Here is a 14,945-nt window from a genome sequence, read left to right as displayed (position 1 = left end):
ATTTCTTATGCACAAATGAGCAGCTAATATATGTTTTTCTTATACCCCTTCTTTATTACATAAACAATAGCATACTGTAGATACTCTTTCATTTTGCTTTTTTCTTAACAGTGTATCCTAGAAATTGCCCCAAATCAGTTTATAGAGAGATCTTTCTCACGTTTTTTTTCATAGCTTCATAGTACTTCATTGTGTGGATGTATCATAATTTGCTCAGCCTCTCTCCTTTGTATGGTCATTTAGGTTGTTTCAAATACTTTGCTATTACAAACAACACTGCAACCTGTGTGTATGTATTTTCTTATTGTTGGAAGTGTATCTTCAGGGTAGGCTCCTAGATGTGGTCAAAAGTTAAATGTATATGTGGTTTTGTCAGTTCTTGCCAAATTGTTTTATACCATGCAAATTATTTTTATGTAGTCAAATTTACCCATCTTTTCTTTTTTTGCCTTTAGACTTTTAGTCATTAGTTTTAAAGTTTTTCCCTACACTAAGGCTAAAGAAAACTCACCTACATGTTTTCTTCTAGAACTTGTATGGTTGCATTTTGATATTTAGATCCCTTATCCATTTGTTATTCATTATGTGAGATATGGTTCTAATTTTTTTTTTGAAATAGCACCAGTTGTCCCAGAGACATTTATTAAGAAGCTCATCATTTCTCCAGTGATTTAGGGTGCCACCTTTCTTATATCTCAAATTTTTATATGTACGTGCATTAATTTCTGACCCATTTTATTCCACTGGTATATTTATCTACATATAGTGCCAGGACCACTATTTTAATTTAGGAAGTTTATAGTATGTTTTAACCATCTTTTTCAGTGTCTTTCTGGCTGTTTCCTGGCTGTTCTTACATGTTTATTCTGCCATATAAATTTTATTATCAACTTGTCTAACTCCATAAAATAGCTTATGGTATTTTTATTGGAAATGTAATGGGTTTATAAACTAGGAAAAACTATAATCTTTTCTTTTTTCTTTGTTTTGGCTGCACTGTGCAGCAGGTGGGATCTTAGTTCCCCGACCAGGGATGGAACCCTCGCCCCCTGCAGTGGGAGCGCAGAGGCTTAACCACTGGACCGCCAGGGAAGTCCCAAGAACTGTAATCTTTTAATGCTGAATCATCCTATCCAAAAACAGGGAATGTCTTTCCATTTGTTCATGTCTACTTTTGTGTCTTTCAGGAGTGTTTTTTTAACTTTTTCCTGGTATGAGTTTTATACATTTCTTGTTAAATTTATTCCTATGTAGTTAATCTTCTTTGCTGCTATTGTAAATGGAGTTTTGTCTACCATTGTGTCCCACTTACTGTTTGTGTATATGAAGGCTATTTTGTATGTTAATTTTATATCCTTGCATGTTACTGAATTTTTTATTAGTTTAGTTAGTTGTATCATTGATTCTTCTGGAGTTTATCAGGTATGCTATTATATCATCTGCAAATAGAGATAGTTTTTGTTTTTCTTTACTCATTGTTAAGCCTCTAACTGATTTGTCTAATTCAGTTGGCTAATACCTCTAGTACAATGTTGAATAGTAGTGGTATTAGTGGATATCCTTGCCTTGTTCCTGATTTTAGTGGAAATGTCTCTGCTGTTTCTCCACTAAATAAAATACAGGTTTTAGGACTAAGGTATGTGTGTGGGTGACTTTATTGTAGAGATCTAGATATTTGGATGGAACATGGGAACAGAAATTAAGAGATTTTTATGAAGGCTACTCTCTTACATTCTTTCAAATTCTAGGGCAGGGAGTTCCCTGGAGGTCTAGTGGTTGGGACTCTGTGCTTCCACATCAGGGGGTACGGGTTCAATCCCTGGTTGGGGAACTAAGATCCCACATGCCATGTGGCACAGCCAAAAAAAAAAAAAAAAACCCACAAAAACAACAAAAAATTCTAGGGCAACAGCACAACACACTCAAAAGCTGGAATTCTTCATGTTTCAACTTGGGAATATCAATGAGATACGCCATTATAGCAAGTCATTTGAATTCGTATAAATTGTCTTTATGTGTTATTGTGATCAAAAATAAAAATCTTATCCTTGTGTTTGTCTTGTAGTGTGTGCTGTTTTTATGGAGTTTAAAGATTAATCATCCCAAAACATTGTTTCTGCTTCGAGGAAATCATGAATGCAGGCATCTTACAGAATATTTCACCTTCAAACAGGAATGTAAGTATAATCACTCCTCCAGAACTTTTTAAGTTATCCTTTAGCCAGTCCCAGCGAATTAAACACAAAGAAAAGAAACTAATGGACCTCAAATGCTTCCTGTTCTGTTTTTGTTTTTGTTTTGTTTTGTTTTCTGGTGAGAACCTAGATTCCGCTTTTTAACACTTGTTTTGAAAATAACTTTTGAGTATCCCCCTGGGTCTATAAGTAAGACATTTAGGATATTTGGGAAACGTTAAAAAGTCCAAAGATATAAATTGTCCACAATTACACCACTTAAAATTAATCACTGTTATCTCACTATTTGGTATATAGTCTTCTATTCTTTTCTGTATACATAAAAACCTATCATTGGGCTTCCCTGGTGGCGCAGTGATTGAGAGTCCGCCTGCCAATGCAGGGGACGTGGGTTCGTGCCCCGGTCCGGGAAGATCCCACGTGCCGCAGAGCGGCTGGGCCCGTGAGCCATGGCCACTGAGCCTGTGCGTCTGGAGCCCGTGCTCCGCAACGGGAGAGGCCACAGCAGTGAGAGGCCCGTGTACCGCAAAAAAAAAAAAAAAACCTATCATGAAATAGTTCAGATATATCTATATCCATACAATCCTCCCTTGATTTCTGGGGAATTGGTTCCAGGACCCCCACAGATACCCACATCCGCAGATTCTCAAGTCCCTTATCTGAAATGGTATAGTATTTCCATATAACCTTCATATATTCTCCTGTATTCTTTAAGTCTTCTCTAGATTATTCATAATACCTAATACAAATGCTATGTAAATAGTTGTAAATACAATGTAAATGTTATGTAAATAGTTGCTGGGCCACTGCAAATTTAAGTTTTGCATGTTGGAACTTTCTGGAATTTTTTTTTCCCCCAAATATTTTAGTTCCGCAGTTGGTTGAATCCGTGGATGCAGAACCTGTGGATATGGAGAGCCAACTGTATATATTTTTGCAATAAAGTTAGGCTCATAGTATATGTACTGTTTAATAAACTGCTCTTTTCATGTTATGTAATAGCATTTTTCCATTTTATTAAATATTTTTTAACATGACTTTAAAATATAATATTAGTGTTTTTAAAGTATTCCATCTTATGAATGTACTATCGTGTGTGGCCAATTTAGTAGCAACTGTAGGACATTTAGGTTGATTCCAACTATAAATAATACTGTAATAGTAAAAAAAAAATTTATTATTAAAGGTAGAATTTTTTTGAAACTCAAAACATTACAAGCTGATTTAAAAAACAAAAACAGGGAATTCCCTGGTGGTCCAGTGGTTAGGATGCCGTGCTTCCACTTCCACTTCCACGAGGCCCAACTAAGATCCTGCAAAGCCTCAAGCCGTGAGGCGAAGCAAAAACAAAAACAAAAACCTCACAGATTTCTTTGACCAGAATCTAGGTACTCACAATTGGCTCTAAATAACATGCAGCATGATGGTGACTATATTGGGCTTGTTTGGGAGAACTTGCCTCTGGACATTTGCATGTATCATCTCTTGTTTCCCCAGGTGTCTGTCTGCTTAGAAGACCTACATCCTTACTTCATTCGTGTCATAGCCTCAGAGATTTTCTTCCCTGGTTGCTTTTTCTAAATTAAAATCTCATCACTTTATTCTCATACCCTACTTTTTTTTCCCCATTCCATCTATCAATACCTGAAATTTTTATATATCCTATATATATATAATTTATATATTTTTAATATATTTATTTATTTACTGTCTTTCTCTTCCACCAGAATTTAAGCTGCATGACAGCAGGGAGGTGTTTTGTTCTCTGTTGTTTTTCCAGAACACTATCTAATAAGTCATAGTAGATGCTTAACAAATATTGGTTGAATTAAAGTGTTGAATGAATGATTCTTTGTGATTTATATCTTTAGGATAGACTCTCAGAAAAGAATTACTAGGTGTCAGGGCATGAACATTTTAAAGACTTTTGGTACATACTCTAGCACTCAGAAAAATTATGTATCAGTTTATACTACATGGAATTTTTGTATTGTTATAGTGAAAGGGAAATACTGAAATAAAAAACAGAATTATACCTTTTTTGATTTCTAAAGTGTTAGTATATTCTTTATAAAATAAGAAAGGTAGAATAATCTCTTGTCTAGCTCTAAAGTCTACCTCTTTCCCCCCATAATCCTGAATATATAAAAATGCTTTGGGACTTCGCTGGCGGTCGACTGGTTAAGACTGCACTTCCACTGCGAGGGGGCAAGGGTTCCTCCCCTGGTCAGGGAAGTAAGATCCCACCTGCCATGTGGTGTGGCCAAAAAAAAAAAAACCTTTATTGTTCATATAATTGATATTTTGATCATGGATTTTACTTTGTGTCCTATTCAGATTTCTCTTCAGATTATCATCTTGGAGGAATATATTATATTTGAAGTTTTATTACCAAAAGAATATTCAAAGTTGAAAAAAAACTTTGAAATTTGTTTTCAGAGACTCAGTTTATTCAGCTGCCACAAAATCCCTCTACTTACAACTTGAGAATGTTCCCAATGCTCATTTTAACTCCTGTTACCAGTAGCTTCCTACATTGAAGTTAGCAGTTGTGATGACAGCCTTCCTCCTAGTAACGCCTGAAATGAAAGGCCTTTCTTATTGAAAGAAATTTTAGAGTGTGAACACTTAAAAACCCTGTGAGAGAAAAGTCAGCTACAAATGGGCAAGATATAGATCATTCCAGGCCTTGGAACTTATTGAAATAAACACTTTAAATCAGTAATTAACCAGGAAGTTTAAAACAAATTAGATCTACTGTTGGTGAGTGTTTAAATTGGTGGAAAGTACTTGAAGAGTAATTTTGGAATATCCGTAAAAATTTCTGACCCAGCAGTTTGGCTTCTAGGAGTTTATCATGCAGATTGTATCTTTTCTTTTCTTTTCTTTATTTATTTATGTTTATTTTTATTTATTTTTGGCTGCGTTGGGTCTTTGTTGCTGCAGGCGGGCGTTCTCTAGCTGCGGAGAGCGGGGGCTACTCTTCGTTGTGGTGCACGGTCTTCTCATTGCGGTGGCTTCTCTTGTTGCGCAGCACAGGCTCTAGGTGTGCAGGCTTCAGTTGTGGCGCATTGGCTTAGTTGCTCCGTGACATGTGGGATCTTCCTGGACCAGGGCTTGAACCCGTGTCCCCTGCATTGGCAGGCGGATTCTTAACTGCTGCACCACCAGGGAAGCCCTGTATCTTTATTTTTTAATACTGCATAACAAATTACCACAAATTTAGCTACTTAAAACAGCACATTTGTTATCTCATAGTTACTGCAGGTCAGAAGTCCAGGCACAGTATGGCTAAATGTGCTGCTCAGGGTCTCAATGGGCCAAAATTAAGGTGTCACCAAGGGCTGTGTGCTCATTTGGAGCTTGGTGTCTTCCAAGCTCACTAGTTGTTGGTGGTCCTTATTGACTGTAGGATTAAGGCCCCTATTTTCCTGCTAGCTGTTGGCTAGAAACTGCCCTCAGTTTCTAGAGCCCAAATGCATCTCTCTGCCTTCCTCTTCTGTGATCAGCCAGCTGGAGAAAACCCTCTGCTTTTCAGAGGCTCACCTGATTAGGTCAGGCCCATCCAGGAAAATCTCCCTTTTGCCATAATGATACATAATCATGGGAGTCTCAGCGTATTTCCAAGTTCCACCCACTCAAAGGGGCACAGATTATACAAAGGTATAGGTCATTGCAGGTCATTTTAGAATTCTGCCTACCACACTATATACTCAAAAAGATAAGAAGATATGGATGTATAAGGATGTTCATTATAGTGTTAATTGTAATAGCAAAAAAAAAAATAATAAGGGATAATATATCTAAAAAATGGAATGGTAGGCAGCTGTTGTAAGATCAAGGTGGATCTAGATGTACTGATATGGAGAGCTGTTCAGATATATTGTTAGGTGATGGAAGCCATTTGCAGAACACGTATAGTGTGATCTCCTTTGTAAATTAAAAATATATAAGGTGCAGAAGTAATTGGTAACAGTGATTACCTGTGGGAAGCTGGATCAGGAGGACTAGTACTTTTAATTTTTTATCTTCCCATAGGACTCCGTGAATTAGCTTTTCATCACCACTATGTAATACTATTATAACAATTTTTTAAACTGGTAACTTTCAAATTATCCATTTAGGGCCAAGCATTTAAAAGGCTTTTTAAAGCATCCCAGGTAATTCTGTAGCACACTGCTGGTTAAGAACACCTCTTCCAGAGGCTTGGAAAGTATCTACTGTTTGTCATTTGAGAACCACTTCATCAAGTACTTTAAAAATTGGAAATATTTTGCATTGTTTTTCTAAGCCAAATATTAGGGTGGTCCTCATTACACCTCTGTTTCTTTACCTGGGAAAATTAAACAGTGCCTATCAAGCAGTTAACAAAGGCCCTGGAATGCTCAATATTTGGCAATAGATAAGTAATGAAGAAAAAACTGTGTATGGATGCCTCTGAATTAAGATTCATGTTTTTTTCGGTAACATTCTATCTAATTCTTCCTCTGTTTTTTCAGAGTTCTTTTTTTGATTAGTATAATTGGTTCAGACTGTTTTCAGAAAATAGAACAATAGGTTTGGGAAACATTTTGAGTGTGTCATTTTGCACAGGATTTCTTATCTCAGGTTTTTCTTTGCTTTCCACAGCTTTAATTTAGTTAAACCACGTTTCTTTCTTTTTCTCTTATCGGCCAATATACTCCTGTTTCATTCTAATGCTGCATCCGAAATGTTAATAAATCTTGGAATAAGCACACAAATTCAAGTACAATTTCAAATTTTGTTCCTATATAAGGAAAGAGCATGTGTGCCACTTTGCATGAGTGTTTTTACTGATAAGCTGATCTTTCTTAAAGGGCCACTGTAACATTTAGAATCAGCGCCTTATAATTACTGTTAAGTGATGCTTAGTTCCAAATTGTGCAGCTGCAATCTTGTTAATATTTCTAGGAGGGACAGGTGGAGGCTTTTCTTTTCTTATATCAAGTTTTAAAGTGCTTTATATTGCAGAGATTTTTAAAATTTCTTTCAAATCCAGAGATAATTTGAGTAGCAAAGTATAACAGTTAATTTTTGACATATCATTTATCTTTGCAAAAACATCTCTTTATTGTTACGTACTTGGAAAGCAAGAAACCTAGCGGTTTTATGATTCCATCTCATAGCTCTGGGTCCATATTTCTAATTTCTTATTTCCAAGGGCCCCTTTTTTGATGTGTAGTTAAACAGTTTACTGAAATTACAGGAGGTTCCAGAAACTCCTGTAATTTTGCTAATGAAAACAGTATTGTTATGACAGGTTGATTTTTTTTTTTTTTTTTTGGAAATAAACAAATGTTTGCCATTGTTCATTACTTATAGTAGCAAGAGATTGGTGTGGTTAGATTGTGGTATATCCATAAAGTGAAATATTATATAGATATTAAAAAATAACAAAACTCTTCAGATAACGATATGGCATGATCTCCAAAATATGTTACTAAGTCCAAAAAATGGGAATTCCCTGGCGGTACAGTGGCTAGGACTCCGTGCTCTCACTGCCAGGTGCCTGGGTTCAATCCCTGATCCGGGAACTAAGACCCCTCGTGCTGCACAGCACAGCCAAAAAAGAAAAGTACGAAAAGGGGCATCCCTGGTGGCGCAGTGGTTAAGAATCCGCCTGCCAATGCAGGAGACACGGGTTCGAGCAGCGGAGCAACTAAGCCCGTGTGGCACAACTACTGAGCCTATGCTCTTGAGCCCGAGAGCCACAACTCCTGAGGCTGCAAGCCACAACTACTGAAGCCCGCACGCCTAGAGCCCATGCTCTGCAACAGAAGCCACCACAATAAGAGGCCTGCACACTGCAACGAAGAGTAGGCCCCGCTCGCTGCAACCAGAGAAAAGCCCACGTGCAGCAACGAAGACTCAACGCAGCCAAAAGTAAAATAAATAAAACAAAATAAATAAATTTTTTAAAAAAAAGAAGTCCAAAGAGCAAGTGAAAACAGTGTACATATTCTACATTTATGTTAAAAAACAAAAGGATGTTGTGAAAATGGAATAAATATACATATCTGCATATGTATGCGTAGAATATCTTTATAAAGACACCCAGGAAGCTAATTGCCTGCAAAGAGGGGGTGGAGGCACTAATTCTGAACCTTTCTTTTTTTGAACCTATTACCTTTGTTTTAAAAAAACAGTGAAAGCAAATAAAAATTAAAACAAATATATAATCACTGTTTAGACCGGGTCATGGTTTCCTGCAAATAGTGCTGACTCTCAAAATTACTTTCAAAGAATATTGTTGAAAATTTTGTTTTGTTAATGTTATATTATTGATACTAGTTAGAACTTGCATCAGTGTGATCCTATGACTGAGGTGCATGTTTCCTTCATTGTGGGATATATCTTACAATTTATCATGAAAATGAAACACTTGAGTCAGCTAATTTAACCTTTGGTAATTATATATTTGGCTCTTTAGATTCTCCTACTAAATATTTAATTTAAAAATAATGATTGGGAGGAGTATTGCATCATGTTAAGAGCATGAACAGGTTCTAGTTCTGCCACTTACTAGTTGCAGCTTTGGACAAGTGAGCCCAGTTTCCTCAGCTTTTTATTTTTTTTTATTTTATTTTTTTTGCGGTACGTGGGCCTCTCACTGTTGTGGCCTCTCCCGTTGCGGAGCACAGGCTCTGGACGCGCAGGCTCAGCGGCCATGGCTCACGGGCCCAGCCGCTCCGCGGCACGTGGGATCTTCCCAGACTGGGCCACGAACCCGCATCCCCTGCATCGGCAGGCGGACTCTCAACCACTGCGCCACCAGGGAAGCCCTTCCTCAGCTTTTTAATGAAGATTATGTACCTACTTCACAGGGTTTCAGTGAGGATAAAATAAGGTAATTTTATTGGTTAACACTTACATAGAACCAACTTTGTGTCATACATTATTCAAAGCATTTTACATATGTGAATTCATTTAATCCTCACAGCAACCTTGTAATGTAGGTGGGTATTATTATTAGGCCTATATTATAGATGAGGAAGTAAAGGCACAGAGAGTCAAGTAATTCATCCAAAGTACTATTGCTAGTAAGTGGCAGAGCTGAGGTTCGAATCCAGGCAGTCAGGTTCCAGACTCCATTCCACTGTGTTGAACACTTAACTCACTGATGGCACAGGTACATTGTGAGCCTTCAACAGATTTCAAAAATAAAGGTGATATAACAATAAATATTACTATACAAGGGTTATATATCCATCCTAGAAAATACAGCTAAACTAAGTCATCTTCAGTCTAACCCCTCAGAAAATAAAAATGTTGGTATTTATATACATATTCATAAACTTTAAGAAAATTAAAATGGTAACATCCTGTAACCCATTTTGGTTGTGCGCTTTGTTTAATTTGATTTGTGACTTCCTGTTTTAATTTACAAAATGGGTTAGGACACTGTATTACTTTCTGTCTTTCTCCAGACTTGGTAGTCTTCTGGAAGTAGGCTAAGGAACTCTTTTGAGTCATTCTTTGGGTTGAAAGGCATCTTATTGATGTAAAATGGTATTTGGAGCATGAATTAATAACTAATTAAAATCCCTGCCTATATGCAACCTTAGGACTCTTACAAAGGAATTCCTTATTGATGTTGGCAACAGGGGGAACTCTGGCTCCATGGATTTACAGGAGAAAAAGTCAATCACTGGCCACAAATGAAAGGGTTTTTTTCCCTTGATTTTTTTTCCTTTAACACACTTTTTGGCCAGTGCTGGGTCTACTTCAGAGATAGCCAAGCGTGTAGTGCTCAGATACAAAGCAGAATACAAGGATGTAATTGCAAGGAGATAGAAAGATGCAGAAGACATGGCTCTTATTAACTTGGATGTCATAATAGAGTTAGCATATATTGTGAAATAGATGATCTTAACTGCCTTTGTGGTAATACAGAATGCTCTAAAAGTTTATAAAGGAACTCACAGCCTCCCTTAATGCCCTCAAATCCTGATCAGTATTGGCAGTAGACAGTCTTCACCTTCTGGGATGAAGCACCTTAAGTGTGGTCCACTGGTTACACCTTCCCTTTAGGGATCTCTCTCCAGTCATTCCTGCTACCCATGTACTGCACTCTGGCCCAAATCTGGACACATCACCCTTCACATTATTCCCCAAAGCCTTGCCAAGACCAGGCTCTGATACTTGAACATGTCTTTTCTAAAAGCATGGAGATTACAAGAAGAAAATAAACACAGAAATAATTACCAACTAGATAATCTGACTCACTTGCTATAGCATTGTTCTCTGGGGCCTGTAGGCTTTGTCTCATCTTCACAGAATCTTGGAAGAGAAGGAGCTCACAGTTCTGTAGGGCTGCCTGCCTGTATAACTTGTGGCCGTCTCCACCAGTATGCACCTCCTAGCATATTGGCTTTTTGAACCCAAGGCCAAAGAAGAAAACATTCCCTTTCTCGTTAAACTAAAGCCATCTGCCAACTACTATTTCATGACCTGTTCTTTTTAGATAATTGTGGAAGCCAACCCACTGTCTGCCCACTGGAGTGTTTTTTTGTTCTGTAGCCTCAAAATGACAACCACATCAAAATACAGTTCACTGAGATGAACATTTTTACATAAAATAAAATCAGGACATAATTTGCTTGAAGACCTTAAAAATCATGAGCAAAAATATTATTGACATTTTATTGATGACGCCTAAAACTTCAGTTTCTATTTATATATCTTCAATACCACCAGGAAGTCTTTTTAGACCCAATTCAGACTCACGAGAGACCATGGGGCATACATGGCGTCCATCCTAGAAGAGTACAGTTCAGGAAGGGCAGCATCAGGCATCCCTTTTCATGGAGTAGTCATCATAGAAGTACATGCCGCAGTCTGGAGCTTTTCTGCCTTTTGCCTCCATTTCTCCCACCCTCTCCTAGTCACAGCTCAGGTGCAAGGAAACAGTATCCACATTGGGCAGATTAGGGAGCCACCCTGGCTTAGAAGCCTCATGCATCACAAGTGCCAGTATCTCCTGTAAAAGCTTTATTGGCATAGCTTCTAGGATCCCACGAGGGACATACCTTACGAGTCACCGCACTCAGAGAAGCGCAAAGCTATAGCTTCCGCCAGGTAATTGGGTAATTTTTACCATAAGAAATGTTGCCTAATAACACAGCTGATTACCTTCACCTTATCAGGTTTCCAGGACAACAGAGCTAGAAAGTTAATCCAAGGTCACGCTCGTAGAAAAAGAGGGAGATTTTGTTTGCCCTTTATCCACAACTTTTCAGAAATATCTGTACAAAGATGATTGTGTTTTCAAATTTGCCTGTAACAAATGGCTTTGGAGTAGCTTCGTAATCAACTGGCATATATCCTTTTTTCATGTATGATAAATTTTAACTCTCTTCCTTTGTTTTTCCTTTTTTGATAGGTCGAATCAAATATTCTGAACAGGTGTATGATGCGTGTATGGAAACATTTGACTGTCTTCCTCTTGCTGCCCTCTTAAACCAGCAGTTTCTGTGTGTACATGGAGGAATGTCACCTGAAATTACTTGTTTAGATGACATTCGGAAAGTAAGTAATCTTTCATTAGTCTCATGGAGTAAATATGCTTTTAATTTTGTTTTTTATTACAGTCAACTAATTTGTCTTTATTGCTGAAAATTTTTAAATACAGATAATTAAAAGTAAGAAAATGGAAATCACCTGTGATCTTGTCATTGGGCAATAACTACTGTTAACATTTTCCTATATATCTTCCAGAAAATGTCTAATTTTTTAAAATAAATTTATTTATTTTATTTATTTATTTTTGGCTGCATTGGGTCTTCGTTGCTGCGCACGGGCTCTCTCCAGTTGCAGCGAGCGGGGGCCACTCCTCGTTGCAGTGCACAGGCTTCTCATTGCGGTGGCTTCTCTTGTTGTGGAGCATGGGCTCTAGGCATGCAGGCTCCAGTAGTTGTGGCATGCAGGCTCAGTAGTTGTGGCTTGTGAGCTCTAGAGTGCAGGCTCAGTAGTTATGGCTCACGGGCTTAGTTGCTCCCCAGCATGTGGGATCTTTCTGGAGCAGGGTTCGAACCCATGTCCCCTGCATTGGCAGGCGGATTCTTAACCACTGCTCCACCAGGGAAGCCCAGAAAATGTCTAATTTTTAACGAAGTCTGTGCTTTTACCAGCTAGAAACATATTTTGAGTATAACCCTGAAACTTTAAATTATGTAGCAATAGGAAGGAAGAAAGCCAGGGTTCTAATCCCTGTACTGCCATTAATTGTGTAACCTTTACCAAATCACTTAACCTCTTAGATTTTCTTCTCTGTAAAATGAGGACGTTGAAATGGATGGTCTGAGGACTCTCCCTGCTCTGAAATTCATTGACTTTGACATTTCAGATGATAGAGTTTAATTGCTACACTTGCCTTAGTTGGTAATTGTGATTTTCAGGATTATGTATCTTCATGACTGAAAAAAGGTGATCAGTCTTTTTTCATTTATATTGTTCTACATCACCATCTTCTCTTCTGTACCTTGTATTCTCTTACCTCTCTTATATACGTACTGAAACTAAAAAATTTTCTGTTTGTAAAACTTTTCTCTGAATTCAAGTTACTGTCCTCAAGGTAAGAGAGTGTATGCCTGTATGCACAGCCTTTTCTGCTGCCGTGTTGTTATTAAATAAACAACATTTCTCTTTTACATAGTAAATCTTGAATTTTACAATTCTGAATCAATTGTATTAATATAAAGCTCCCCTTTCACTTAGTAGAGGTTCTCTTCTTGGCGTTCAGTTATCCTAGTTACTTGTTTTCTCTTGGCTTTCATGCGTTAACCAAAGCAGCAGTGACTAAAGGCTTGAGTTAATAACTTATATTGAAATGCCTCCACTGAATAGAATGGAAAGGATGAAAGCCTTTTGCAAAATAAAACTAGCATTCTTTAAAATAAAGAAATCTCCATTGGAATGAGATAAACAATGAACAGAACCACTCAAAACCCTTCCTACTGTCATGGTAACATTGGCTCACCTAGGCAATTGAAATAAACTTTACAGGGTCTTTCTAATAAATAGTATGTTTCTATAGTGATTGATTTCACATTCAAATTAAATGAGCACCGCTTTTAAGATTAGGATGTAAGGAGGTCCTTTTCTACTGTAGGGATAGGGATATTTATTAAAATTTAATACCAAAAACAAATAAAAATTGTATCTACATTTATTAAATGTTCATTTTCTTCCTAAAGGAAAATTCTTTAGGGGCTTACCGCCCACTCCCCTAATACATTCTTATGGGTGGAAAGGTGTTTTTTGACCCATACCATTTTCCAAAAGCTCTTTTGCTTTCATGATTTTTCTTCTTTTGGCTTTTACGTGTCTTCTAGTTAGACAGGTTTAAAGAACCTCCAGCCTTTGGGCCAGTGTGTGACCTGCTTTGGTCTGATCCCTCAGAGGATTATGGCAATGAAAAGACCTTGGAACACTATACCCACAACACGGTCCGAGGGTGCTCTTATTTTTACAGGTAAGCTAATCCTCAGTTAGAAAATTAGAAAAAGGAAATTGTAACATATTTTATCAAATTATTTTTAACTACATATTTTGTATCTTGAATTTGTGTCGCTCAGGGACTTCTATTTAATTTTTTGATTAATTGAAGGCAGAAAACTCTTGTTTGTTTTGTTTTTTATATTTTACTAGGTATTATGCCCTAATACGTGTAATATACTGAACACGACTAAATAGAACATCTTGCAGTGCTTAAATATTGTTGTCTGACTTTAAATGATCTAGATTATTTGTTCCCAAACATCATCTATTGACTTTTTTAAAAATAAAGATTTCTTGGCTCTTCCCTCAGAGATTCTGATTCAGTAAGCCTGAGACAAGGGAATCCTGTTATTTTTTTAGAAAGCTCTCCAGCTTTTGGAACCACCGGTATTGGCAAAGATATAAAAAGAACAGGACATTGTGAACTAAGCCCAGGACATTTCCTGGAAGTTGGTTGTTGTCTTAAATCTCATATGTGAGCTTTCATTGTGCTTTGCCGCTCCAAATTAGGGAGATTCAGGGAAGTTTGAAGCCTGAATTTTTTAAAAATCCAAATATTTTATTCTGATAAATAATACCTGTATTTAGTACCCTGAAAAATCTTTGATAATTGCCTAAGATAATGCATTCATTAAATGAAATCCTGCACACAAAAGGAAGCCTCAGTTTTGCCATAGTTTTAACATTCTTCTAAGTAAACTTTTTTCATTCCATTCTGCCAACTTTAGCAGTGACTAATATGATGAAGTCATTTAAATTTTACTTCTCTTTACATTGCTTAAAATAAGGAACATAAAACTTTTTTATTTTTAGCACATTATAAATTGGTACAATTTCTATGGCAGTGAGCTTGACAACATCTCTCAATTATAAATGGCCATGGCTTTTGTTCCAGAATTTCTACCTCTAAAATGTAATCCTGTGGCTACACAGTCAGTCCTCATTATTCACGAATTCTGATTTGCAAATTTGCCTACTTGCTAAGATTTATTTGTAACCCTGCAATCAATACTCACAACACTTCCAGTCATTCACAGACATTCAAGTGTACAGAGCAACGGAAAATTTGAGACACCCTGTGCATGTTCCGGCTGAGGTAGAACGTGCAGCTGCTCTGCCTCTTGTTTCAGCTCTCATACTGTAAGCAAGTATTCTTTTTGTGGTCTATTTAGTGAAACATTTCCCACATTTTTTGTTGGTGTTTTGCTGTTTAAAATGGCCCCAAGCATA

The 14,945-nt window shown here is 37.2% G+C and overlaps 1 protein-coding gene across 6 annotated transcripts in view; it reads left to right on the top strand.

Moving 5' to 3' along the window:
* Nucleotides 1-14,945, top strand: part of PPP3CC (protein phosphatase 3 catalytic subunit gamma) — a 92,956-nt gene that overhangs the window by 46,153 nt on the left and 31,858 nt on the right. For all 6 annotated transcript variants that reach the window (XM_089912852.1, XM_089912850.1, XM_089912854.1 and 3 more), the window contains 3 exons: nt 2,066-2,177; nt 11,599-11,744; nt 13,550-13,689. In XM_089912852.1, the coding sequence (XP_089768978.1) occupies nt 2,066-2,177; nt 11,599-11,744; nt 13,550-13,689 (398 nt within the window). The remainder of the gene's footprint in view (nt 1-2,065; nt 2,178-11,598; nt 11,745-13,549; nt 13,690-14,945) is intronic.

Source organism: Delphinapterus leucas, chromosome 6 (assembly GCF_059928025.1).
Source record: "Delphinapterus leucas isolate spDelLeu-1000000601 "Yukka" chromosome 6, BTC_Dleu_Yukka2, whole genome shotgun sequence".
Taxonomy (NCBI): domain Eukaryota; kingdom Metazoa; phylum Chordata; class Mammalia; order Artiodactyla; family Monodontidae; genus Delphinapterus; species Delphinapterus leucas.
This window is presented reverse-complemented; position numbering and strand designations above follow the sequence as displayed.